Source organism: Cyrtonyx montezumae, unplaced genomic scaffold (genome assembly GCF_038088225.1).
Source record: "Cyrtonyx montezumae isolate F1298 unplaced genomic scaffold, pur_monq_1.0 scaffold_17, whole genome shotgun sequence".
Classification (NCBI taxonomy): Eukaryota; Metazoa; Chordata; class Aves; order Galliformes; family Odontophoridae; genus Cyrtonyx; species Cyrtonyx montezumae.
In genome coordinates, this window is record NW_027071903.1 from 5,890,502 (window position 1) to 5,918,046 (window position 27,545).

Below are 27,545 nucleotides of genomic sequence, written 5' to 3' on the forward strand. Positions count from 1 at the left end.
CATGGAAAATGTTACTAAGGCTTTCACTAAAGATTAGGTGAATACTACACAAGCAGAAGTTTGTAAAGAAGGTTCAATTTTTAAAAACTAAAAGCAACTTCCACTGGTAAAGGCTTTATTGGCATTATTTATAAAAACATATAACTGAAATCTGCAAAACATAACAATTTCTGTTACGAATGTTAGTACGAAACATGAGTCCAGACTCATCCAAATTCTCTAAAGTTGGAATTGTGACTATACCTCTGTTAATAACACTGCTCTTCAACTTTCTGCATCAAAATCCAAAATTCTCTTGAAAGACTTTGATGATGATCCTTGTTTTTTCCTAGTTTCTGTAAGATGGAGATAAAACTATCAAGACAATTGCTCTCACAGAACACAGCACAGTATTAAAGAAAACTTAGGAATATAAAAGCTTGCCACTAACCACCCCCCACATACACATACACACACACACCTTTACCAGAGTACCACAGAAATGCTGTCTACTCCATCCATAGACCACAGCTCTGTGCAAGGAGCAACACGTGAAACAAAGTGAAAGCTGCGACAAAGATTCACCAACTGACTGAACCAAGAAAACATCCATTTTCTAGTAAGCATGAGTATTAACTCAGTCCTTAACTAAAACTCTTTGTACCTTGTCAGGTGGCACCAGATGGTCAAAGGGTCTCCAGAATCTCCCAGTTCAGTTCTCCATTAGCATAAAAACTGATTAGATTACATGAGAGACCATTCAAGCCCATGGTGTGCACAGCATTGAAATGACACAAAGATCAGCCCAGCCAGGACAGCTATTTCTTCCAGGCATGTACTATTTCTATACTGTGCAAACTTTCAGAACTTCAGGACATAAGCATACTTCCATATCCATTATTTGAAAATAAACTAACAATAGAAAAATGGTTAACTTATTTCAGGGATGTGTCACTGCAACTGCAGTAGAATCAACATGGAAGGATATGTATTTAATCTGGTTCACTCTGGTACTGTCAAAGCTGACTTTAAATGAAGCTGTACAGCTTTCAGTGATTTTACAGCTATAAATACTCGAGTGCATTAGGTTGCACACAGATAACCTCATCTTCATCGGGTGAATGTATAATGTTTTCTTTTAACTGCTGGCACGTTTCTTTCACACTCTCTTCAGGTTAACATCTTGTCTTTTTGGAAAGCTATGGCACTGTGAACAAGGCCAACCCTCAGCTCCTTTGAGCTAACTGTATTTGACTGTAAAATTGGCCGTAGTGCCATGAAGGAACATTTCTTCTAAAAACATGAATACACACACATTGCCTTATTCCCAGTACCAAATTCTCGTCAGATTTTTTCTCATTGCTGGCAATAGCATGTCTGAATGATGTAGGTACTGGAAGCAACTAGCAAACAATAGGGTTCAACTGAAAATAAGCTTCAGTAATGCTATGACTGAAGCTACAAGAATATTAAAATTCTCAGCCATTTGTCTCCAATGGCAAGCATGGATACTTTCTTCAGTGCCCTGAACCAAAGGTAAAACCTCATCTTTCAGTTATGCTTACTACAAAAATTCATTTTCTGGTGATACTCACATTTTTCATATGAAGGTAACAAGTTATATTTTTCAGTTAACTGAGCATTTTTACTGTGTTCATATTTATTTGAGGTATCTGGTTTGCTTTTTCTAATTGGAGTCAAAAGAATACCTTAAAAACAATAAAACATTATGTATTATACTTCAGGAAAGAACAAAAAAAACGCAGGTAACATTTCAGCAACTAAAACTTATGATACCTTTGGAGCCATTTTGCTATCTGGCCTTTGGGAAAAGACTGAAAAATCCAGTGAACTTCAGAAAACATTTAATTGTTAGTACTATTATATAGGTGTAATGGGTTCTTAAGATTATCCCAGCTGCTCTTTTCAGTGAAGTTTTCTTTAAAATTTCACTGAGTGTCATAGTCAAATTAGTTATTCTTGAATCTGATTTAAAAAACATAAAAGTCATCTACTAGCCATTACCAGAAATTAATTAAATAATGAAGTAAACAAAACTTTTGGGAATAGATCAGTAAAAAGAAACTCCTGATGGGTGGGCTGAGATTTACAAAATGGGAATGTTCTGATTTTTTTGAAGTAACATTAATGTTCAAAAATTTAAGTACTGATTTAGAGAGCTGCTTTAGCCTATGTTAAAATTTCCAGTCATCAGTCCTAAGAGACAGTTTTGGTTCACAGTCAGTGAACATATTATTAATATTATTACATTATGATTGTAGTCAAAGCTCTGCAGGATGTACTCAGAATCACCAGATTCTAAAGAAAATTCCTTGTGAATTCTGTAAAATATACATATCTGCAGAGTAATGAAAAGAGTCAATTATAACTTACTTTTTCACTATGCTATGGAATAATTTGAAAGATACATGCTCCACAATGTAAACGAACAGCTGTTGTGCATTATCAAGATGAGCAGGTTTTCTTTTTTTTTTAGGGGCAACTGATGGTTGTTTGAGGAAACTGATGGAACTTATTCTCACTTCTCTATCTCTATTTGTCAAGAACATCTTAACCCCTCATAATGCAGGACAGGTAAAAAAACATTTACTTAATTTTCTGATAGTTTGCTTTCTGATACTTGCTCCAGTATTGTTGTATAAATCAAGTTTTACACTTCTAGCTATTTAGCACACAGACTCAAGCCTGTATCAGAACTCAAAAGGAAAATAAATAGGTACTATAGGATAGCACAGCTATGATAGTACAATAGAATTATGCTGAATCTAAGAACAGTCAGATGCACTGTGCTCTGATCCTGACTACATCTTAAAGCACCAAAACAGAACAAATAGAGGATGGCATAAAGGTAATCTACCAGGATTCACCGAAGTACCAGAAAACTTAATCATGAAGTAGTGTAACAGTTTCACAATTACAGAACACACATCAGCTGACAGCGTTTTTATGCACTCCTCAGAACATTATTATATACACAAGCTCTTGTGGTGAAGCCATCCAATAGAATTACTCAGTTAAGTGTTTTTTGCACTAATTTCCAGTGCCTTACTTTGGAAATGATCCTGTTTGCTCTTAAAAGCTGTCTCTACAAGCTGCTTTCCTTTCTTCACTGGAGTCAGCAGTATTTCTAGAAAGTATAAAATGGACACCATTAACAATGCCAGAAAACAGCTTTTTTTTAATGCTTCCTTGAAATCATAAAAACCATTGGATGCACTTTTAGTTAAGATGAATTATTTGATTAATAATTATAAGCCTCCAACATCCTTTAGCAGTTAATACTAGAATGAAACAAACTTCTCACAAGGTTCATCCATTGACATTTATTTCAACTTTCTATGTTCCCTTCAATTACTATTTTACTAACTCTGGCAAAAAAGACAGCATTGTTTACAGTGAGGATTCATCACTGCTGCTGAAAAGTACACCAAATCCTCAAAACAGAAGCAACTATCTCCAATCTCAATAAATTATTGGTAAATCCTATAAAATGAGTGAGCTTACAAGAGTAGGATAATCAGAATTAGGCCAAACAAGTCTTGAACTCCAAATGAAATTTAAAACAATAAGGATGGTTACTAAAAAAAACAAACCAACAAAATAATTACTCTCATAAGCTGCATGTCTTTTGTTAGAAATAGATGATTTCTGAAGTTTCTTTTTGTATCTTTCTTCAGCTTCCAGAATGACTTTGTGACGACCACACCGGTACAGACAAGTCTGCAACATCTTATTAAAAGTTCTACTATTGACAGACAGTCCTGTTGCTGTACAACCTGGAAAAAGAAAAAACAAAATAGAGTATTGCAGAACTGCATGACTGCTATGGCAGTCACTGTAAAATCCAGCATTTTGCTGACTATGATTACAATTTAACCTCCAAGTTTTCATTACACATCTCAAAAGAGGTTACTTCTGTACTTTTTTGAAGAGATTTATTTCTCATTTTATACTCCCTAAAAATGTATTTTCAATGTGACCTATGGAACCAAATCATAATGAACTTCTACTCCAGAATTACTAAGGCACAGATCCTGTACAGAAGTAAAAATATTGATGGGATAGGAAGAAGGGGATTCTGTTCTCTTTGCAAAGAAGGAAGGACTTGTATAGGAGCTAGAACATAATAGATGTTTTTGCTATACCTTTTATTGTGTTGTAAGTTACCTGCATTAATCTGAATAAATGATAAACCTAGCTTATCACTGCCCACTCAGACTTCCTGTTTACTTCTGAGGACACATTCTGTGCTAACCTATGGTTTAGTAACTCCTAAGATGTTCTAATTGCTAATTATGCAACTTCTAAATGCTGAATACCAGCAGCATTCTCATGGTCCACCTGTAGGTTATATTTATGAAGGAAAAGAGGGAGCAACTATGGGCTGTAGACATGGACTGCTGTAAAAGATTGTCCATACTTAAGAGCAGTAAGGCAGAAAAAAAACCAAAAAAACAGAAGAGCTGCATAAATAACAAAGAATATTATTATAGAAAATAAAAAAGCAAATTGAATAGGGGTTCATTTTTTTCCTCCTTCTTTCCAAAAAGACAAAAAGAGGAAAAAGGCTGCTATTAAGCATTCTTGTAGCTACAATGTGCTCCTTTAAGCTGTTTTATATTGTTAGTAAACCCGCATTGAGGAAAGATATATTAACCAAAATTGGAGTAGGTTAGCTCTCTGTCAACATTCATGTTTTGTTTTAAATGCAGAAAAAGGAAAGGAAGATAAAAATTACAGAATAAATAGTTTCCATAACGTCAAGCTTACTTACTGAATTGCTGGCTCTTCAGTTCTTCTTTTCTTACCAAATGGAGACCTGAGATACTTACCTAAACACATGAAATCTGTCATTTTAAGGGATGTAGTTGTAATCAAATTACTTATATCATCCTTGGTTATCTTTGAGCAGCATGAATGTTGGTCTAAATTAGGATGGAAAAAAAAAAAGAAAATGCATGCTTTTTTTCAATTGTATTTTCTATTAGTAGATTACTAGGAAAGTTTAACTGGCATAACGGCAGAGAAGCTGAACAGAAATTCCTGAAGTTAAATGAATCATATTGTCATTTTTGTAAATCCAGAATAATCACATTTAACTGAATGCTTACTTTTTATTCACTTTTCTAATGAAGCATATTGTTTGAACTTGAACAGTCCAGAATAGCCCTGTAAATATATATTGCTTAATGAAGTCCTGTGAACATTAACAATATTTAGATTCTGATGCACAAAGCATGATGTACTGGAATAATACTTATTCTCTATCTACATGTGGAGATCAGCTTGGAGCCTTGTAAAGCTACCATTCTGGCAAACACTAAAGTAATGAACGTTTTTTTTAATTAATAGTAAACTACATCATGAGTAAAGATTTGATTGACCAGATTCTGACTCTGAAATAATACCCCAGAGAAAGAAAAATCAACGCAACTCCAAAGAACTCATCCTATAACCACCTACACGTGTTCAGTATAGATAGCTTCAGGCAGAAGTCACTCTCACAGGTAGGTTCTAGCCTTGCTCTGACAAGCACAGTACAAAAGCAGCTCCCCTGCAAATTTTCTATTAAGGGCTTCCACTTTTCAGTATAGATTGCATTCAGACTTAATGTTAAATATTTATCTGTAACACATTCTTTTGAGTAGTTAAAAAAAAAAAAGGAAAAAATATGTATTACAATTAAAGCAGAATAAATATTCTCCTAATAAAACTGTGCACGATACAAAATTACAAAATTCAGTTATAGAATATATATCATGTATTTTGTCATCTAATGATATTTTACACCTGAAAAAAAGTAGTGATAAAAGTAAACAAATTAAAAGTTAATTAAGAACAAAATTATTGAAAAATAATAATACATTTAGCTACTTGTACCTGATACACTTGCCTTTCCTGTTTGTTGAAGTAAGCATCTCCTAGAAAGATTAACAATGCAAACAAATTTAAAACAACATTAAACTGTACATTCATACACATCTTACAGAGACAAAATCAAAGAAAGCTCTAAAGAAATACATACTCTATTTATCCTAAGTTACCAAGCAAGAAGTATGCAGCACAGTACCAAGTGTCTGTGATTAGCATTCCTTGCAGTGCTCTTCAGCACGGCTGCTCCAGCATCAGGAACACAGTCTTCTCAGGGGATGTGCTGTTTCCAGACTAATTTTCAGTTCTGATTTATGCCACAATTCCATACACATTAAACTTCCACAGTCTTCACAGTACTATAGTATTCACACAATGTAACAATTGCTTTTACGCAACCAACATGTAGCCATGGTACCACAATCATGTATTTTCCTGCATTACTACAAAGTCACAATATATTATATGCTAGTAAACTGCTCGAGAGTTGGGTTCAGCCAACTACATTAAAAAAAAAAACAATAAAAATAATAACACATATATTCCACATATAAATTCAAGATCCTGAAACCTTCAATTATTCTTGTAGATTGTCCATTATTAATTTTTTGTTCATCAGTAACAAAGACGTCCACGAGAAGGAAATATGGAAAACAAGCATTCTGTTAGACAAGTGGGTAAAGAAAGAGAATAGTAAAAATACTATATATCTTTTTCTTCTCACCTAGCAAAGCAATTGAATGTGAGGGAAGAGCAGCCTGAGAAGAAAAATGAAGTTTTCTTCCTAATTCAAAGGCATTAAAATGCAAATTCTTGCAGAACAGTGCTGTAACTGCTGTTCTCCTTCTAAGTGCGCATTACAGAAGTATTCTGGTTTCATCCACACCAATGGGTCAGTTCCTCAAATAATGATCAGTAAGAATTTGAAGGCCAAGATCTATGGATGCTTTTTAACCACTAAGTTCAAGGCAACAGAACACAGCCTGTAACTGGCTCTGTATACTCACTGTCAGAATCCTACCATTAAGAGAAAAAAGGAGTTTATAGACTCTGCAGTACCACTGTCTATCATCTTTGGTTTCTGATGTCAAAAACACTCGTGTAGAATATTTTCCCGGTGGATAACAAACATTTACAGCTTTTTGCTTGTAGCAAAAGACAAAGCTAGTAAGCGATAACTGAAAAGGCTGCCATTCAATTAGGAAGTTACAATCAAAGGCAACTTACTATTTCTACTAAAATGTAGGATACCTACCTTATTTGAAGAACAGACTGACTTTTTTCACAAGCTGTTTTTTCATTTATACTATGACTTTGACTTGCAGTGTTTGCCTGCAGCTCATGAACTGAACATGGAATGTCATTCTGTTTACTTCTTCTAGCAGAAGTATTTACTGGATTCACAGTCAATGCAGAAGAATTTACAGCTAGAGCAAGAACTTGATCATCCAGCTTAGAGGTTAATGTTGGACCACACAGTTCTTTGCGTGTTCTTTCTATGCATGCTTTTGTATCACTGAGATTTACTTCATGGGATTCTGATGCTTCAATACTGGCTTCTGAAGTCCTGTTGAACAGTCCTCCTTGCACTCCTTCCTTTATTGAAAAGCATTTGTTAGTAACTATACAAGCTCTATAAAAAACACTAAATGAATCTAATAACAAGAGTAACTAGAATAGACCAGTTTAACTCCTGACTGAATTTAGAGCCAACAAAACAGCACAGCTGACAAAGGAGTTGAAGGGATAGTTACTAAGTCATACTTTCAAACTGAAGTAATCGATTTGCTACTAATACAGGTCACTAGAAGTTTAAGTTTACCTTAAGATCCAGCCAAGTAACACAAAAATTGCTATTCCACAATCAGAGATGCCATCTAGTTACATGGCACAAGGAAAATATAGAATAACTATACCTTATTTAATGTTCACATTTGTCCATTAGCTATCCTGTCACAGCAGTACAATCATGAACATTTCAAGCATGCAGATGAAGATTATAAACAAAAATGATAAGCAATTAAAAGAAAATGGAGCTGTTGCATTTTCCAACCTATATGATCTCAACTTTGTAGAAAATCTGATTTTATAATCAACTAAAATGGCTCATAAGAATACAGATGCTTGCATTCCCTGATTGTACTGCACACTTCTAGTTTGTATTTCTAAGTATGCATTATGTGCAATAACAGCAAAAGCTGCAGGTTGTAGTTTCTCATACATCCAATGTTTCCTCTCATTTCCTATCCCACAATGAAATTATCTTAATAGTTTATTTCCTATAGCTCCTTAGACTCTCAGAAAATCTGTATAGTTTTATTCCACCTTGGTAAACATGCTAATCTCATCATGTTCTTTTTCAATCAAGTTTATTCTATGCAGAATGTCTTTTGCTTTCTTCCAGTAGTTTTGTTGACTTCTGTCTCTGATTTGCACATCCACCTCTGGCTCTTCTCCATTCTTCACACTCAGGGACTTCTCATTTACTGTCAAGGCTAATTGTTCAGCTGCATAAAACAGAAATAAAAATTACATTACATATTTTATCACTGAATATCTTAAACGTTGATTATATTTTAGTACTCTTGAGAGTCAGGACTCTCAGTAATTTTCAGTGCAATATATGTCCCCATTAATATAAATTTATTCACACGTAATACACTTCAAAGTGAAACTTCAGTTACAAGAGGCGAACGCAGTGTTTCAGTTAAGTAATCATTGAGTTTGCAGTTATAGCTGTAGCAACCTGGCTATGCAATGACACTGTGCTCTAAGAAATCACCTTATCACGGACTTATTCCTAACTCAACTTTACTCATATGGCTTAAGAGGAAGAAACAAAAAATAAACACTTCGTACTGATGGACACTAGAAAGCACCATATCTTAGCTTTACATTAAAAAATAAAACTCATGTATGCTTTTAGTGCAAAATACATGCTGCTTTTTACTAACTAGCACTGTGTAATACTTTGAAGAATAATGTAAAAGGTACATTTCTGTTCCACTGGCAGTATTACACAGTCAATAAAAAAAAAACTTATAATGATGACTGAAAATATAATCTGCCTTAAAACTAAATAACATTTTTTAATATGACAAAGTAATGGTAGCTTTGGTGATTACAGGCCTGATTTTCCACTGCTTTAGTCTCTAAATGTACAAAATTGAGTACTAATTTGGTGTGAAATCATATTTTGCACATCACATATAGATGGAAAACGCATTAGAGACTGGACCTACACATATAGGTCACATAGGTATTACTGCAACATCACTGAAATTTTTACTTTTTCTGCCCACGTACCACATTAATTCTGTGGTGGCAATATACAACTCTTGCAGAAAATAAACACCTTTGAGTACACAGAATCACAAAACTCTTACACTTAAAATCATCTAGAAAGTCAAGAGAACTTACATATGTAAACCATCTATTTTTTGAGCAGTAACAGTAAGCTTACTCATTTGTTTGCAGTTCTGCAGCACAAAAGTAGCAGCTTTGTGTAGTTCCTCATCTTGAGCTTCAGTCAGAACCTGAATCATAAGTGGAAGACCATTGTTCTTGAGAAGTTCACACTGGTTTTCTTCTAAAATAAGTTGTAAATGAAAATTTAGTTACAACCTCATATACACTTAATCTGACATGTAATTTTAGAAACCAAATCCAGTAACTTTCAGGGAAATTCTAAAAATTCTAAAAAAAAAAACCAAAAAAAAAAACCCAAAGCAGAACACAATTGTAGAAGATTCTTATTAAGAATACAAGTATGCTGTAATGACTCTACTACCCTGGCTGCAGCAGAAGCACTCAGATCACAGTTCAAAACTGCTGTAAGAAACATGAAGGACTAAGCCAAATCACACAGCAGGCTTTCATATCCACTTGACTGTAGTCTAAAATATTTTAATTATGCTTTGTAATTCTTGACCTCTAGTCTGAACATATTTATTGTAGAATTTTTCAGGACTAGATGAGTTTTACCCTGTGATCCCTAAAAGCAGCTCTGAATTCTTGCACAATAGCTTGCTTTTCTTGAACTCTTGAAGATACTATATTAACAGGTTTTGAAGTTGAGATGGAAACAAGTTTTTTTTTTTTAATTAGATTACATAATTTAATAGAATATCCCCTTATGTTACGAAATCTGATGAAATAATACCACTGAAGCAGCTAACATATGAGAATTCAGTAAAAAATATGGCAGAAAAGAAAAAAAATCTTACCACAGACTTCAGTGCAGTGTCCAATTGTTAGAATAATGCTCATTTTTTCTCCTGCATCCAGAGTGTCATTAGACAGTAGGTTCAGCAGTTCTGACACAGTGTGATACTTTGCCAAAACAACAGTCATGGCAGCTATTATGTTGAAAATAATTTGAAGAAAAATGAATCAGATAAGAAGTAAATAGGCAGCCTCCAAAAATGAAATTATGTTTAACTAACTGTAAGAGGATCTCTAAAAGCCTTGGAATTGAACTGTCTCACTTCTGTCTTACTTTCATTTCAACAACTTAAATTACCACACCTCTAATGGTGCAGTAATTCTGTATGTGCTACATCCAACACTGCCCTTTTCTTTAAATTGTACTCTATAGAGATCTGAAAAATAAGGGTTTTGCAGTGTGCAAGTTCTGCAGACCTCTGCTGAGTTTTTTCCACATCCTTCATCAGTTCCAGAAGAGAGATGCTACAAAAGGAACAAGGAATATTCCCAGTAAAGAGCTAAAACCTTGCTTAAACTGGGAACAGCACAGTTAGTATATGCATGCTGAAACCTAATCCAGTCACGTACTAATTTCTTTGAAACCAGGCTCAAAAACAGTGCAGGTATATTTTCTTAAGGTTTTTGAATTCTTATTTAGATAGCACTTAAGACAGAAGCATGAAAAACACTAATCATGGCCAGCACTATGATTCATTTCACAGAGTCTTCTGATGGAATAGACGAAGTCATCATTAAGCTACCACCATCCAAACAGTAAATCAAAGTAAGGATGATTTGCAAACATAGCAGGAACCATACTCACATACCTCATTTTATGTAGCTCCATGCTTGAGCTAGTGCAGCTTGTAAGTACAGACATAGGCCTACAGAAGCACAGCTCTAACTCGAGGATCCAAGCTTACCACCACTCCCAGTACTCAGCTCAACTTACAGAAAGCTAGCACCAGCAATTTCATTTTGTTCTCAGTACGAATTTCCCTACGTTTATTTCAACTATCCCACTTCAGATTAAGAGAATCATTCCCAATAGGAGTTTGAACTTTATAGGTTCTGCAGTACATACTGGATCTGGTTGTACGTGACTTAATTGCCTTTTATATCCATTCATACACACTTCTTCACCAAAACTAGACTTGAATAAAAGGCATTTTAGAATTATCAGATATAAAAGTGGCAGCAGCCTTTTCACTCACAGTCATTAGCAATGCAGGCATCCAGAGTCTTTGTTACTACTATTGCAAGTTTTGTGCTAGAGTGACTCAGACAGGAATCATCATGCATCAACTTGATGAGGACTTGAGCTAATGTATCCAATCCTCCAACAGCAACAAAATATTTCTGCGCATGGGCTTAATGAGAAAAGAAAAAAAGTATTAAATACTACGTCTCAAATCGTATCAAATTGTTTTAGCATTTTCTTAATTTGGACCATTCCTGTTTCTCCATGCACTTCTTAATCATTTACACCCAAATAAAGAAATTGAAGTTGGATACATGTTCATCCTGAGAAAAGCAGTAACTGTCTTAAGATAAAACACATGGCCCTAACATGTACATATAAATGGTAAACATTATGCCCAAGATCCACCTAAATTCACTGTTTACCAAGATGCAGTAATGACTTCTATTTGTAAAATAAGTTTTACAAATTGTTTTTATTAATGACCTTGTAGCCAGGGAGGCCGTTTGTATTCTTAAGCACAACCCAGTGTAAGAAGCAGCAACATAATCTAGTTTTCAGTGTAATACTAATAAGAACAGCAAATGAATTTGCACAGATTGACAAAAAGAAGAAATTAAACATAACTTACAGTTATTTGCAACCGTGAGGCCAACAAATGAACAAATAGGACGAACTATCTCAGGCTCAGTGCAACTTTCTAGCCACTCTTTTGCACACCGGAAGACTGAACAGCAAATCCTTTGATTATCTTCTGGGAAGGTAAAAACAAATAACCTCAGATCCAAGTGTAATATGAAATTTCAGCTGAACAGTATAAACGAAAACAAAATGTATAATTTACCAGTTTTTAACAGCAGCACTTACCATTCTGAGGATTGTTAACACAGGCACATAGAGTGCTACAGACTGAAGACCACAGCTGATAGCAGCAATTCGTACTTTCATCTGACAGATTCAGCTCAGAAGTGGAAAGAGTCGTTCTGTTTAGGAAAAGAAAGCAAACAAGTCCTAAATACTCTATTACTTTTTCTGCTTGAACAGCAACTGCTTATTTACCTGAATAACTGCAGCAGGAGACCCATGCAGCCTGTTTCTCTGACATAGGTTTGCCCCCGTTCTAAAATTGAACACACAGCAGACTCAGGAGATGCGTGCAACTCAAAACAAAATCTTAACATCAAGTCTAACTTACATATTTCAATCTTCCATTCCCTAAGCAAATACATCCCTTTCCTCAACAGAGGATCACATAAACACATTGGCAAATGCATTTTCTTTCTTTCTATGCTTATTTTTTCCTACACTTCATCTGTGACTACTGGTTTGTGTTACGTTCTTTAAAAACTGTAATTACACTGTTAGAACTGCAATATCTTTTCTTATTTAATGAAATCCCAGTAACCAACCATTTACTTGATTTATTTTACTTACATCAATGACCTCTTCCAATCTAAATGATTTTACAGTTCAGGTTTATTTACATGCAACCTTATAAATAAACTTTACAAAAACATTACTAAGTGTTCCAAATTTCCATCATACAGACTGGCAAACATGAAAAGGAAACGTGAATAAAATGTGTGTTATAATGCATAAAAAAAAACTTACTATTATTTGAAACCAGTGCTAAGATGACATAAACAGACATTCTTTTCAAGTTCAGACCAGAATCCTTATTCATTAATAATAAAATGAGCTCTTCAAATAATGCAGAAGTACATAAGGTTTGTTGGCAGTAAACTGAAACCAGAAAATAAAAACCATTAAGTCCCAAAGCAAGCTATTTATAATCTTTAATTAGTTTTTAAATACAGCAAATAGATGCTCAGCTGTATCCAATACTGGTGAGGGGAGTAAAAACAGGCCTACAAAGGGACTCACGAGCTTCCTCATGTCATCAGATCTAAATTACCCAGGTACCAGGCAACCTTCAGAACAGTCTATAAGTCATTACACTCGTTAACGAGGCAGCAGAGCTGCCTGCTGTCATACAGACATGCCAGCTGCATAAGTACCGTACAGACAGATACATTAACCATATTCCTATGCCTTCAAGTCTGGGGGTGGTCAGTGAAATAGTGGTAGATTTGCTGCCTTATACATAAACTAATTATTCTGAAATACGATTTTTTATGCAAAAAAAAAAATACACACAAATAGATACGCAACATTATCATGACAGAATTAGAAACACACAAGCTGTTTATTACCATTACTCTCTATAATCATTCCTAGTGTAAATAGAGCTGCTTCCTTCACGATGGCATGAACACTTGACTTTGCAAGATCATTTATAAACCCCAAACCACCAATTTCTCGTAAATATTCACTTGCTTCACCTACAACAGGATAAAACAAGAAGAACAAAAATTAAAGTTTTGCATTTGTTACTGTGCAAAAAGAAAATCTAAACATTTTAAAGCTACTTAAATCCTACATCCTCTGGCTAATGTTTTCTCTCCCCACAATGACAACCAATTTCTTAACTTACATTGCAAATGGAAATGATCACGTTGTTTCTAAAGGAAAAATGGTTCTTACTATTTTGTTGACAAATTGAATAAATAGTGATCAAAGCCTCCTTCTGAGATAAAGGGCAGTCCATCTGGTATTTAAGGCATTCAAGCAGTAAGTTCAAATCTGTTTTCATATCTAAAAGAGAACAAAAATGAAGTTTCACATTAAATGCTTTTTTTCTATATATAGATTCATTTAGTATTAAAGTAAAACTTCCCCAGAACATAGCATGGGTATTTAATCTGAAGAAACAAAAGGCAAGCAAAGCAAGGAGCTACCACTTTCATACATCAGTTAATAACAAGTATAACCTGAAGATATTCCTATCCATAGTGATTTCAGCATGATCCATAGTTAGTTATTTGAGCACTGCTTTGCTAAAAGTAGCAATCTCATTTTAATATTTCAGGATTTTAATTGTTATTTTGTTGTAAATGCCACTAATTGTTAGTAAATGGGATATACATTACTAAATATTATGTTTTCCACTTGCAACCTGTTTTAAGTATAATTAGTGAATAATAAAGAACCATGAAAATCTGAGTGCATTAGGAAGAGAACTGGGGCGGATTAGGCTAAATGCCAATACTTGCTATATGGTGTTTATTTAAAGAAGACTGAATCACTTAGCACAAGAGGTAGCACCTTGAATCAGGTTCAAGTTTGGAAGTTTTTACAAAGCATTTGAGGAAAGGGGCAAATACATACAACCCCAAAGAGGTAGGTAAATGACAATGATAACTTCTTTCTTAGACTTTTTTTTTTTTATAATGAAGTGACTTGGCAGCAGCAGATATTGTCTATCTTCAACACTTGCACAGCTGTGGATTTCTTTAAAAAAAATCAAGTACTAGAAAAAAGGTGGGTAAAATTTAGCAGGAAAGTGACTTTATTTATTGTTTGAACAAGGCAGGAACCAGAAGATTTGACAAGGAAAAATAACATTTCCCTAACAATTCACCTTCCTTGTAAAGACTTATCACAGTCTACTAAAATTTAGTAAAATAAGTTCAGGTAATAAAGGAAAATGATTTCAGGTATCTTACCACACTGCATTTTCTCCACCTTTTGATTTTCCATTTTTGGTTGGATCCCTGTTCTCATTCTACAATGGCAAGGAAAAAGCATTTTCGCTTTGTTTAGATCAGCAGCGTATGTAGTGTCATACACAGGATAAGTGTTTGGTTTTTTTTTCCCCAATACAATCTTTTACAGCTTTCAAGATCGGACACACAAACAGTTTAATATGGCCTTGCGTGGCAGAGCCTTCCTCTAGATATACTCTATTCCATACTGACATTATTTACAGATACTGTGTTAAGGCAGTGGCTTTGAAAGTGAATGTTTTGCAGCAATATGAGCAATTCCACAGTGCCATTGTAGGTCACCAAAAAAACACCTGCAATTAGAAAGTACACCCAGCTCTGCCATTTATCGCAATAAACCTCAAGTCTTCCTTTACAGCAGGCTGCCAAATTTGTCATCAACCAAAAGGCAGTGAGATCATCAGATAATTTCACATAATCAAGTCTGGCACCCAGTACCAAACCATCCACCTCCTGCTGCCACTAAACCAAAACTAACGCTTTATCTGTGTCACAAACAAAGGCAATAACGAGCAGTAACCCTGGCACGGAATATTTCTTACACCAAGGCTTCACTTTGGCTCACCAAAGTCATACATGTGTAAGTAAAATGATCCACAGCACGGGTTCTACATCAAGCTGTACTGCACTCCTGGCTGGGGCGAGGATCTCGGGCAGCCCTTGCTGCTCCCCCTGTGCAGCGGGGAAGGAACCGAAGCGCGGCCTCAGCCAACGGAGCCGCAACACACGGCGCTGTCCTTCTCCACACTACGTCGCACATGTGACTAACCGACTTAAACCTCCGACTTAAACCTCCCCTCAACGGCTTCGCTCCAGGCGGAAAGCCTTCAGGAGCAACAAAAGCAGACCGACGTAGACCAATGGCTCTGAGAAACAATCAGCGTCACCCGACGAAGCCCAGCCCAGCCCAGCCCGCCCCAGCCTTTAGTCCGCGCCGCCCGTTCCCCGCGAGCCGCTCCGCGCCGCCTGAGGAGAGCGGGCGCGCGCCGTTCCCGCCCCGCCCGCCCGCCCCGCAGCGCGGCTCCAGTCAGGGTTTGGGATCACTTTATTCGTCCTCAGGAGAACAGAAACATGACAGCCGAGGGAGTTCCGCGTGCGGCCGCCGCCCGGCAGCCCGCCCCGTGCCGCGCCAGCCGGCGCCCAAGGGACAGCGTCATCCTACAGCTGGAAAGTGGCGGACGTCTGCGACATCCCGCTGTAAATATAGGTGTTGTTAAAAATCACGAACTGCCCCGTGATGACCTTAATGATCTCCTGAGCAGCAGCTCCTATAAAGGAAATAATAAAAGTCACGTCATTGCAAGGTGACCTGAAGCCCCACGAAGGCAAGATTCCCCTCCTGCAGCTGGCTCCAGCTCCTTCCCGCTGCCACAGGCTCTGACAGAGCCCTCTGTGTCACACCAAACAGAACATCACCCAGAAGTCATGTATGAGTTAACTTTAAACATTTTGTTGTAGTAACACCTGCAGATCGAGTTAAAGTGAATGGTAACGGTTATCTGTACTTAACCAATACTTAACATAGAATTCATACTGTATTATTTTTTAGGAAAAATGTGTTAATATAAAATGATGTATCATTTTAAATATTTGGTATTACCATGAGTATCATAATTATTTTAAGTAATTCCTTAAAAAAAAAAAAAAGCCTTTTTCAAACAATCTTAAAAAATCCCCTTTTATTAATCTACTAGAATCAATCCACCAGGATTATTTTTTGTTTTCCTTGGTTTCTTCTGACTCTAAATCCTTGCCAGCCAGGGTAACAAGTGAAGAACAAAGGCAAAGGAGCAGGACTTTGTTCTACCTTTGACTACAGTCCACAGTAACAGCCTTATCTCTAACAATACCATGGCTTTAATAGATTCTGAGGCAATCAGGTACAACTGCAGGTTGCTTTGTTAATTATGGACCTCAGAAACACAACAGCACTCTTACCTCCCATGAAGGCAGCGACAGCATGTGGCTCAGCAGCTCCATAGCGACAGCTGGACAGTGAAGTAACAGTTAGTATTTTCAGGTCAGTTTTACAAGGTGACTTTTATGGTCTTATACTTACAATTCATGAACATAGTCATCTTTCACCACTACAGACAAGCCATGCTCTTGTAAGAAACTAGTAAGGCATGACTTCAGTTTTCCAATATCATCTTCCACCTGATAGTTGTAAACACCTGGAAAATAAATTCACCATTCCATCACAGAACTACAACACAATATTCAAAATTAATGGGGTTAAAACACAACTTAAATAGAAATATTTCAGAAAAGAGAAGCCAATTAATATTAGATTAATAACAGTAGACTAATATTTGATCATTCGTTTGGTGCTCCTCGTGATAACAACAAGTTGCCACATTGCTGAATTAATTCATAATCCATACAACCCACTTCAGTGGTATCACTTTAGATAAACTCCTTAAGTTTCCCCTAAAATAACTGCAATATATTTACCATTGTTAAAGTTATGTTAATATGAAAACAAAACCAGAACAAATGTTTCACACGGAGTTTTTAACTAGTGTTGTATTAACTGCTGGATTTTTGCATTTCTTACGCTAACACAGCTTACATTAACATACCTGGATATCTACCATGCTGCTTATAAAATCTATCAACAGCCCGTAGCATCAAGTACAACACTACTTCACTGTCCGGGTTATCCATGTTAGAAACTGAAAACAGCAAGAGTAGTGATTAGCTGGTACAGATTGTAACACAAAAGGCAGGGTTCTAGCGATCTGAAAACAAGTCACTCCTGTAGATACATTTTCTGTTGTAAGCAGAAATCTTAAAAAAAAAAAAAAATGAAATCCTTGCCACTGAGAATGTAAATGGGTCAACAGGCAGATAGCTGATTTCACGTGACAAAACCATACTGTATATATCTGTTATAAACTCCATTCAGTGAAGATATTCACGTTTTAACTCTATCAGCTTCTGCATTAATTGGGATATTCATAAGCTGTAGTTTCAAGCTTTGCAACACACACTTCACAAGTTATAATGACTAATTACAAACCAGGTCTTTTAATACACAGTTTAGTAATTTTTCTAAGCAATAACTACTACTTAAATTGCATTAGGTGCTGTCCACTAATTCAAGAAGCATCTACCAAAATTAGGAACACTGCAAAGCTTATGTATACATTTAGTATATACATTTGTGTAACTTTTAGAAGACTTGCAGGGCCTTCATCAAAACCAATATTGATTTAAAATATCTCCAGATTTTTTTTTAATTTGTGCAAGTTCAACAACATACAACAAATTGTTATAAGGTAACTAGTTTTCTATTTTATGTACTTATAGAAAACCTGTGAAAGGTCAGGACAATGACTGTAAAAACTTTCAGCCAGGCAAAAGCACTGTTCCAGCTCAGTCACAAATAACTGACACACACAAAAGAGAAATTCAAAGAAAAGCGATGTTTTATTTATGTGCTGTCAAAGGTAGAAACTTGAATTAAAAAAACAAACCGACAGTGATCTGTAAGGTCACCTTTTAATTTGCCAAAAATCAGAATTAAATCAACATTCTGGAATTGACAAAACAATTCCAGTGGATGCCAAATTATAAAACCTCATAATGAAATAGTATGTGTAACACACAATACATTTTGACCACAAAACCATACACGTTGAAAAAGCAATTAAAGTATGTGTCAAAAAGGAGTACTTACTAATTTCATCCTTGTTAAAAGTGTTTAAACCATATTCTTCAGACATTGATCTACATCTCACTACACGAAGAAAAGCTGAATTGCTGCCTAAGCAGAAAGTGCAGAAGGAAGAGCATTACTCACTTGAACATGTCATCAATTACTGAGCCTATGAATCTGTGTCTGATTTATTAAAACTGGACAGTAGAACTAATCACTGCATCAATGATTTTCTGTTTCTTCTGGTAGCTCAAACTACTGAGTATTAGACAACATTCCCATGTGTGACTCACAAGTATTTAGAGCCCTCCTTATTGCTTATTTGGTTCTGGATTCTGAACATAACTGTTCTGTTAATGTAACAGCCCACAGTGTGCACATCTCCTTTACAGTAATTCACCCACACAGCCATCAGGTTCATGTTGTTCTCTTCCATGCTGAAAACAAACATGGGTTCTCTATTTTCCACTAATATATCTTCACCTAATATTCTAACAGTATAGCTGTAACAGTATTACTGCAACAAACCATCCCAATGTGCAGCTATAGCCCAGAATTCAAAAATGTGGATTTTTTTTAAAGACTCCCATAATACAAATGTAGCTAATGATCAATGCAGCATCTCTCAGCGGCATGCTTGCAAGATGCCAATAACTCCATCATCACCCAAACACTTCTGAATATTTCATTATTTTCATAATCACTGCGAGAGAATCCAATCGTACTCACAAAGTAATTTCAGTTCTCTCTCTGAAATCGATTCCGGTGCCTAGAACAGAGAACACACTACCACCAGTACACACAACGACCAGACAGATCACATCTTCAGAGACATTAATACATGAATTGGGAAATAACTATTTGCTCTTTTAAAGTAAGTTCTTCGATTGGTAAATAATACAGCCATCTATGCATTTTGTTTTTATTTTATATGAACAGACCAAAAGTGATACATAAAAGACTACAATAAACATCACTGGAAGTTACTTTGGTATCTTTTCAAGGCAATTAGGTAATTAAGCTCTTTCTAATCTGTCTCTTTTGACTTAGTCCTATGTAGAAAAACAGAGAAAAAGTATTTCTATCCTGTTAGGAATGCCATGTATTTGTAGTTACCTTGCCTAGGGACTGTAACAACTTAGCAGCATGGTTACCCACAGCAGCAATATCCTTCTTCGCTTTTTCACGGTATCTGACAATAATAAAATAGTCTTAATAAGAGCATAAAACTATCATCTTAGGCTTCCCAGTGAAGACTGTTTCTTTCTGGTTTATATTATAAAGAGAAGACAAAAGGCACCACAAATGCAAGCAAGCTACCTCAAGACCATGCATGCCTCTCTGCACAACTGTCTGTCACAGCTGAGCTGCTGATTTACAAGCTACATGCATAACTTCCAGAAACCCATCAGTGTAAAAAACGGTATTACAAACAGTTGGAATAAGAATATTAAATTTTAGAAGAGCAGCTCATTGGATTCCTTCGTTGGGTTCCTACTGCTTCATTAATTTCTGAAAATACAGTAACACTGTTCTGGCCCAGTAACTCATGATGTTCAGGACATACAGGAATAATTAAGTTTATCTTGAGAATAAACATATTCAAGGATAGCCTTCCTAAAATCCTGAGTCATGCTAATGCTGCTTAGCATTTGCATTGCAATTACTGTTCATTCACAAGTCCTTGCCCTTTACTGAGCATTTCTTTAAAGTAAATTAATTATTTAGGAAATTAGTATTTCTGTAACAGTGCTCGCAATTCTGGGGGGGGGGGAACACTCAAGTGTGTTTAATCAATGATTTTAAGTAAAGGTTCTGAACTGCAGTAGCTGGGTTATGGGATCTCTTATCAGTAGGAAGGTCTTTACTACATCTGAAACTAAGAAAGGTAGCCAGTTAATACTTAAGGAAACTAGGACACATGAAAAGACTTATGCCCTAGTTACAGACAGCAGATAGGACTACACAGACCAGATCAGCAGGGCTTTCTCAGCTTCTCACCTCTGATGCACAGTTTTTTGTATTTACTTTTTTCTTAAATACAAGTCTGAACTAATGAAATAAAGTAGCAGTGACTTGTTACTAAAAATAAAACAACCACAAAAGAAAGGATACTTACACATTTTGTAATTTGATAAATTTACTGGAGTCTGCTATCATATCAGGAATTGTGCCCCTGACAGGTAAGCACCCTTGCCCCTCATTTGCCACAAATTCCTTAACAGCTCGAACCAGAATCCAGAAGGAAGGGGACTAGAAATGCACAAGAAAGTAATAAATAATGCGTAAAGTGCACATAATGTTTTTTCTACATTTATGTATCACACACCTTAAATTACTCATTACCTGCTCTGTGAGATTTATGCAGCAATCATCATTAAAAATCTCTTCGATACACTTTGGAATCTATAGAAAAACAAATTTTGGTTTACGTTTACTTGATTTTACCTCTTGAATTACCACAATACTCACTACACAGGTGATCCAACTCTAAGTCATCTCAGAGTCAAGTACTGGATTTGCTTAGTCAGAAGTTCTTTGCAACCCTTCATTTCTTTATAGAATCAGTACTGTAGCCAGCAGCTTTGATACAGCAAAAACTTCAAGGAACACTTTCTCACCCCTAGCAACTTAAATCAAAGATCATCCCCACCAGTGACTGCTAGTTCTGTATTATTATAGCAATGTGACTTTTAGATTCTCCTTTGCAGATTAAACCTGGAGAAGTTTGAGAGGAACACAATAGTGAGCTCTGGTTGTGGACTGGTTCTTTCAAGTCATCAAGAAAGCAGCTTCCCTTCGTGAACAAGGAAATCAAGAGTTTGCATAAGCTCCAGTGTTACCTAGTCCAGGTCTGTTACTGCACATGATTTCAATTTTACAATTGCACTAATCCTCTTTTACCTACGTATCAATGTTCCAAGTGGAATCACTGCACTAAAAGTAAATGTTCTCAAAAAGTAAAACATTTGGTACTACTTCAAATTTACTGTACATTTATTTTACCTTTGTAATACTTAATGCTGTGTTCACATTTTTTATAGCTTCTTCAAAGTTCTCCTCATCTTCTGGAGTCCCATTTTCATTCTTAAGGATCCCTTATTAAAATAAGAAAAAAAAAAAAAAACACGTCACAATGCCCCAAATGACATAATTTTGGTTTCACCAACAGAGCACATTAGTCTTGGATGTATCTGAGGCATAAAAACGCATTAACAAAAAATAAAATCATCCCACAAAACACTGATAGAACTAGCCACATATACAGTGTACTGATGTCAAAAGGAAGTTATTTATTGCAAGGATAACAATTATTTCTGTGAGAGAAATAAACAAGTTTCACAATCATAAAATTAATGTAGATGCTGCTTAAAAAGAAATTAAACTCTCCTTTTGATCTCACCTTTTTTTGTTCGTTTGTCTATTTTTTGTTTCTTTTTGTTTATTTGTTTTTTTAAGGTAAATGCTCATGAACCCAGACAGCAACTTCAATTAAGGAGTCCAGTTAAATACTAATTTAATCAAAGTTAGCCACTACTGTTCAGCCAGACACCGTGGATGAAGGTGACAGAACCATTAGCAGCAACGTACATGTCCATCACATTTCAGTGATGAGGAAACACCATTTCTCAACCATGCAGCGAGAGCCCTTGAGAGAACTTAACACATTTCTAACAGTACAGAAAAATCAACTCCTAGGATATATATTACCTTGTCGGATCAGTTGTCTGAAGGCTTCTTTTTCTTTGTAAGTTTTAGGCAACTGATCACTTTTCTAAATTTAAAAACATAAGAGGTTTGTATTAAAGATACCTACTAGCATCTTCATTGTGTTCAAATTGCTAAATTCCACTAAGTTCATCTGTATTTTAATGAGTAATACTTCTATTATTCCATCTTGTTACATACCACCAAAACAATTACGTAGCTCAGAAAAGACAACTACAGAAGTAGTAATGAATAATAATAACAGGCTAACAACTTGTCCAGTTTTGCATTATACCTCATTGAACCATTTTGCTAGATACTTGGCAACAATCACAATCCATGGAGTGTGGCTGTGGTCCTGTAATTGAACAGCAGAGAAACTACTGTCAGTTTTGGAAGAGACAAAAACAAGAAACAAATGAGGAGCTTCCTTTAAATGTAAACTTTAATATCCCTTCCCTACTTTAACACGCATGCTGTGTTCCACACGTGGATTCTGGAATAACACTTCCTAAACACTGCAAAACAAATTATTCTTTTGCTTTAAGATGGAGTGGCTGAGCTAAGTGGAGCTGTTCTGAAGTGGAACTTCCATTATGCACAAATATTCTGCAAAGCTCTGCAGCAGTAAGGAAGTAATTCGCCATTAAAAAAAGTGTGTTGGGAAAAATCTGTCTAATTACAAATTGTGTGTGAATATTCCTTATTTCCTAAGATCTACTCCTTGCTAAAGATTTAAATACATACCATATCATTTGGGCCACAGGACAAAAGCACTGCCTTGTGACTGATTTACTGTTACCTCTGTTCAAGTAAGACTAATCACCATAAAAAGGCATCTGCCAAGAGACATTTTCACAGAATCCCTGTTCTGTGTCAGCATGTCTTAAGGAACATACTGCAAACCACACACCAACCTTTTTGTCCATGTGATCCAAATCATAGGACTGAATGTGTTCAGTCAGTTCTGGAAATGGCTTGTCCAGTCTCAGATCTTCTAAGGCATTGTCAGGATGAGATTCAACAACTGTGAAAGAAGTTACACAATGTGTTCCATTGTTTTATGCCCAACCCTCAACACAAACCTATACTCCAAATGCAGAGCATCGCCTGCTTGGTTAGCTGCTTGATTCTCAAAGTGTTTTGTGTACTTTAAGGTTTCAACTCCACTATCTGACATGAAACTATCTGTTGCAGTCCATAGTTCCTATAAATTTCTCAGTGTACTGGTAAGGAACTGCAAACAACATGAAACTTCAGAAATACTGAATATCTCCCAAGTTTTTGACCTCAGATATGGAAAACAATCTCAAAAAACCCGCAGTCCTCTAACCTGGATGTTCCTTGATAACGACTCTCATATAACCAACCAGTCCATAAGTCCTACAGATCAGCAGAGGAATGTTAGAATTCCAGAGGAGTTCAGCCAAACGTAGCACTGTACTGCAAGGAAAAAGATTTTCTTTTTTCAGATACACCACAGAACAGTAGTTAAATATGAAGTCAACTCTTGCACAAGCTACACATGTAAAACATTCTCTATGACAATTCCACTACTGTGATTCTAAGTGCAGAGAATTAATTTCCTTAAGGAAAGCATTCTCACTGATGAATTTATCCTAGGCTGGAAATATGTTTATCTGTCACCTTGCTGATATTAACTCCATTGTCACAAATACTCTGAAGATCAATTCAGGGGGAAAAAAAAGTCAACAAACTGGGAAAGAAAAAAGATTTTTCTTTTACACAGACACATATAACTTCTACTGCTTTCCTGTAAGCAAGTGGGATGCAAAGGGAATGCATTAAATATTAACAACTTTAGATGATTCTTTACCTTTCTGATAGTTGTGTTGCAACCACTAAGTTAAATCGATTAAAAAAGGAAGGGTCATTGTCTAGAAGTTTCTCTGGACTCTGAATAGTAGGAAAAAAAAACCAACTATGTCACAGAACACAATAAAAATTTCTGATAACACAAAGACTTTCCAATGTTGAATGTAAAACATTAAGCAAAAACTACAAAGTGATGATGAAATTACAAAATAATGCTCAGATACACAGATCTACTTTTTGCAAATAATAACACCTTCTTGAAATGCCCTTTTATCATGGAAGTACTTAAACTACAACACTTCATAGACAACACAGTTATTTCACAGTCATCACACTGTAACATGTCAGAAAAGAATAAATCCACAAATACTTGGGGGAAAAAAAGAAAGAAAAAACCCAACCTCTTCCACAAAGTTTCCAGAAACATCACTATTCAGTTCTTGCAAAAGTTCAGTAGCACTCTGGGCACGACTCTTTTGGAGCAATGAAGAGCAATGAAGGTTAGCTTCTTGAAATGCAATTCACAATACATCAGTACTGTACATGTACATGGTAAAGAGGTTTTTTCATAAGCTAAGATATTCCATGCTTTGTTTATCTGGAGGAGAAAAATAAACTCACCATAATGGCAAGTTTAAAGCACTCCGAGATCAGTTTTAGCAATATTTTGAAAAGAAAACAACTGCAAAGCTATTTCTGAACGTCCAGGTTTGTTGGAACATTTTTAAGAGTTACTTAAGGCTTTTTTGTACTCTCCTGTTCCTCTGGTTTCAACCCCTTCACCCACTCACCCTCTGCTCTGAGCATTAGTCCTTCAACCACAATTCTCTTCCACTTTATGCTTCCAAGGACATTCTGAATCAAATCCTGCTCCTTTTTTCATTCACTCTTCCCAAAACTGAGTTTGTCTTCCCATGTATGAAGAACTCAAAAATATGCACAGAGAACTTTGTTAAAGAATACAGAGTTTTTAACCTAATATATATGTTCTGGGGACCTAACACTACATTTGAGTATTTACTCAATATATTCAATCTTTCACTAAACTTAAAGTGACATCTTTAGACAGTAAAGTTACATCCTTACCTGACCAATGTGGCTTTTTTGCAGAAAGAAACTGAAAACGAGGTAAGAAAAAACACAATATGTGGATTTTTATTTCAGAGGAAAACAACATTAAAAGCCACCTTCTGTAGTGCAAAATATATTGCTGACTCACACAAGCAAAAAATAAGTTCCCATTGAAATCTGCTTCTCTCCTCCCTGCCTTAGTTTTATTTTACTCATGATCAGTTTCTTAAGGAAAACTTTCACTGCCTCAGCCCCCAATCTGAAAAATAAGACAAGCCAAACTCCTCCAGAAGCCAGGGTCATGCTGCAGATTCATTTTCACTAGGCTCATTAAAGACTCATAAGTACTTATTTCTTCATGTAACAGAATATCCTTACCCCACATATAACCCCCTATGAAGTCAGATATTTGTAGCTATCTACCTGAATGGTAAGAGAAAGTTATGTAGAATTAATAAAGACATTACTTTTGATAGGAACAATCTGTAATGTTCCTCACCCTATCCCTCAGCTATGTAAGCTAATGAAGGAATATCAGTCACAGTCTCACAACTGCGAGCTAACAAAAACACATTTTGTCACCAAAATTATTATACCACTAAGGAAGATAATTTGAACCATGCTGAGGTACAAGCAAATCTTATTCACATCTCAGTGACAGCTAACAACTTATTTACATAAACTTGATGCATGAAGAAAATAGACCTATAAGGTATGAAAACATCAACTAAAATGTTTATCAGTAAATAACAAATTGCTGACCACGTGACGCTGTATTTCTCACAAACATCAAAAACCAAAGGCTTGGAGAAAAACACACAGGATTAAGAGCATGAATAATTTTTTATAACTTAAAGAGAACAGAGATGGAACAACTTAATAAACCCCGTTACTTCCCCGCTTGCATACGAAGCCAGTGACAAACCTACTTATTTCCAACATCTTCTCCAGAGACCCGATTCCCATCCACAATTGTAAATGAACCAATACCTTAGTGGAAAAACAAACCAAAACAACGAAGTGTGAGTAGCTATCTGTTACGTGCACCCAGCAGCCACGCTGTGAGCAGCCACACTGCTCGTGGTTACTTACCAGGCAGCACTAAGTTTTTGAGTATTTCAGTTCCTGTGGCTGTTGCATTTATCACACAAACATGGGCAGACTCTAACGCTTCTTGTCCATGGTCACCCCACAATCTATAGTGGAATAAAAACAGAAACATTCTGCAAATGTTTCACTTCTGTTGGTAAAGCGAATACAAAGACATGAATAAATAAAAGATTAACCCATCACAAACGAAGGCTGGCATAGTTCTTCCCATTCGCTGTTGAGAAGGGCTGACCAGCACCAACTGAAATACACTTTCATTTGATAAGTCACTGCAGTCAGTATCTCTAAGGAACAAACTTATCCTTTGGCATTTCATTTTCTCCATCTCCATTTCTTATTCCCTCCATACAAACACGCACATGTTTCCTATAGTAACATACCTAACTTTTAAGGCATGAGAATGGGTCAAAACACTCCTCAGGCAAAATTCACCCTTGGAAAGAAATCTTGAAACTGAATGCTTGTTTGCTAAGTCCCATTATAAATAATACACCTTCATAGCCTGAGACGACAGAAGGCACCTTGATGCACAGCAGCAATGAAGTGACGTGCCGAGCTGCTGTGCAGGGGCAGCCAGCCCCGCACTTTGCCTGGGCCACGCGTGTAACCGAGTTAACACAGGTAACGCACGCGGTTTCTTTCATTTACGTTTAACGTTAAGACATTAAAACCAGGAGGGAGGCAGAGCCACGGAGCCAGCAGCTGGGACACGCACGGATGACCGCGGAGCGGCAGAGCGGCCCGGGCTGAAGCTGCGGCCACGGTGCACTCATTCACGGGGCTGCGATTTCCTCCCTGCCGCCCACCCCATCGCTCCGCGTTGCTGCCGTGTCCCGTTTCTCACGGCCGGCACGGGGATCCCCGCGGCCCGGCCCGACCCGAGCCCGCCCCCGAGCGGACCGCTCCCTCCGCAGCGCCCCCCGGCCGCGGGTTGGCCGCCGCTGCGAGGGCCGAGCACGGCCCGGGGCAGGAGGCGCCGGATGGGCACGGCAGCACGCGGCTCCGAGCGCGGGCAGACAGCGGGCGAGGCGGCCCCGCCGCGCTACCTCAGCTGCCGGTCGTAGCGCTGCTCCTTCAGGCTGGCCCTGCCCGGCTGCGCCATGGCCGCACGCTCCACTCGGCGCGCGGTGCGCATGCGCGGCGGGGTCGCGGGGCGGGGCGGCCTCAGGAGCCCTTCCGCGCCGTGTCCTCCCGCGGCCCCGGCTCGGCTGTGCCGTCGGTATCGCCTCGGGTACCCCCCCGCACAGACCCGGGG

General features: G+C 36.9%; 2 protein-coding genes across 2 annotated transcripts; both read right to left on the reverse strand.

Annotated features, from left to right (window-relative positions):
- Window positions 1-237: 237 nt before the first annotated feature.
- On the reverse strand, window positions 238-14,970 carry TERB1 (telomere repeat binding bouquet formation protein 1). Its single transcript, XM_065734198.1, has 18 exons — window positions 14,845-14,970; window positions 13,823-13,933; window positions 13,492-13,620; window positions 12,890-13,021; window positions 12,338-12,398; window positions 12,146-12,261; window positions 11,910-12,032; window positions 11,292-11,447; window positions 10,098-10,229; window positions 9,335-9,460; window positions 8,197-8,378; window positions 7,127-7,467; window positions 5,881-5,921; window positions 4,833-4,961; window positions 3,609-3,776; window positions 3,050-3,127; window positions 1,571-1,688; window positions 238-328 (listed from the first exon to the last, which is right to left on the reverse strand). Exons 1-18 carry the CDS (start codon window positions 14,924-14,926, stop codon window positions 265-267), a joined length of 2,289 nt encoding a protein of 762 aa, XP_065590270.1. The 5' UTR covers window positions 14,927-14,970; the 3' UTR covers window positions 238-264.
- A 961-nt stretch (window positions 14,971-15,931) lies between these two features.
- Window positions 15,932-27,414, reverse strand: NAE1 (NEDD8 activating enzyme E1 subunit 1). Its single transcript, XM_065733148.1, has 20 exons — window positions 27,337-27,414; window positions 26,273-26,376; window positions 26,110-26,170; window positions 25,196-25,226; window positions 24,511-24,582; window positions 24,111-24,190; window positions 23,607-23,716; window positions 23,191-23,300; window positions 22,569-22,631; window positions 22,277-22,340; window positions 21,572-21,663; window positions 20,912-20,971; window positions 20,685-20,818; window positions 19,682-19,757; window positions 19,295-19,334; window positions 18,587-18,673; window positions 17,487-17,579; window positions 16,964-17,078; window positions 16,843-16,892; window positions 15,932-16,172 (listed from the first exon to the last, which is right to left on the reverse strand). Exons 1-20 carry the CDS (start codon window positions 27,390-27,392, stop codon window positions 16,063-16,065), a joined length of 1,608 nt encoding a protein of 535 aa, XP_065589220.1. The 5' UTR covers window positions 27,393-27,414; the 3' UTR covers window positions 15,932-16,062.
- Window positions 27,415-27,545: the final 131 nt, after the last annotated feature.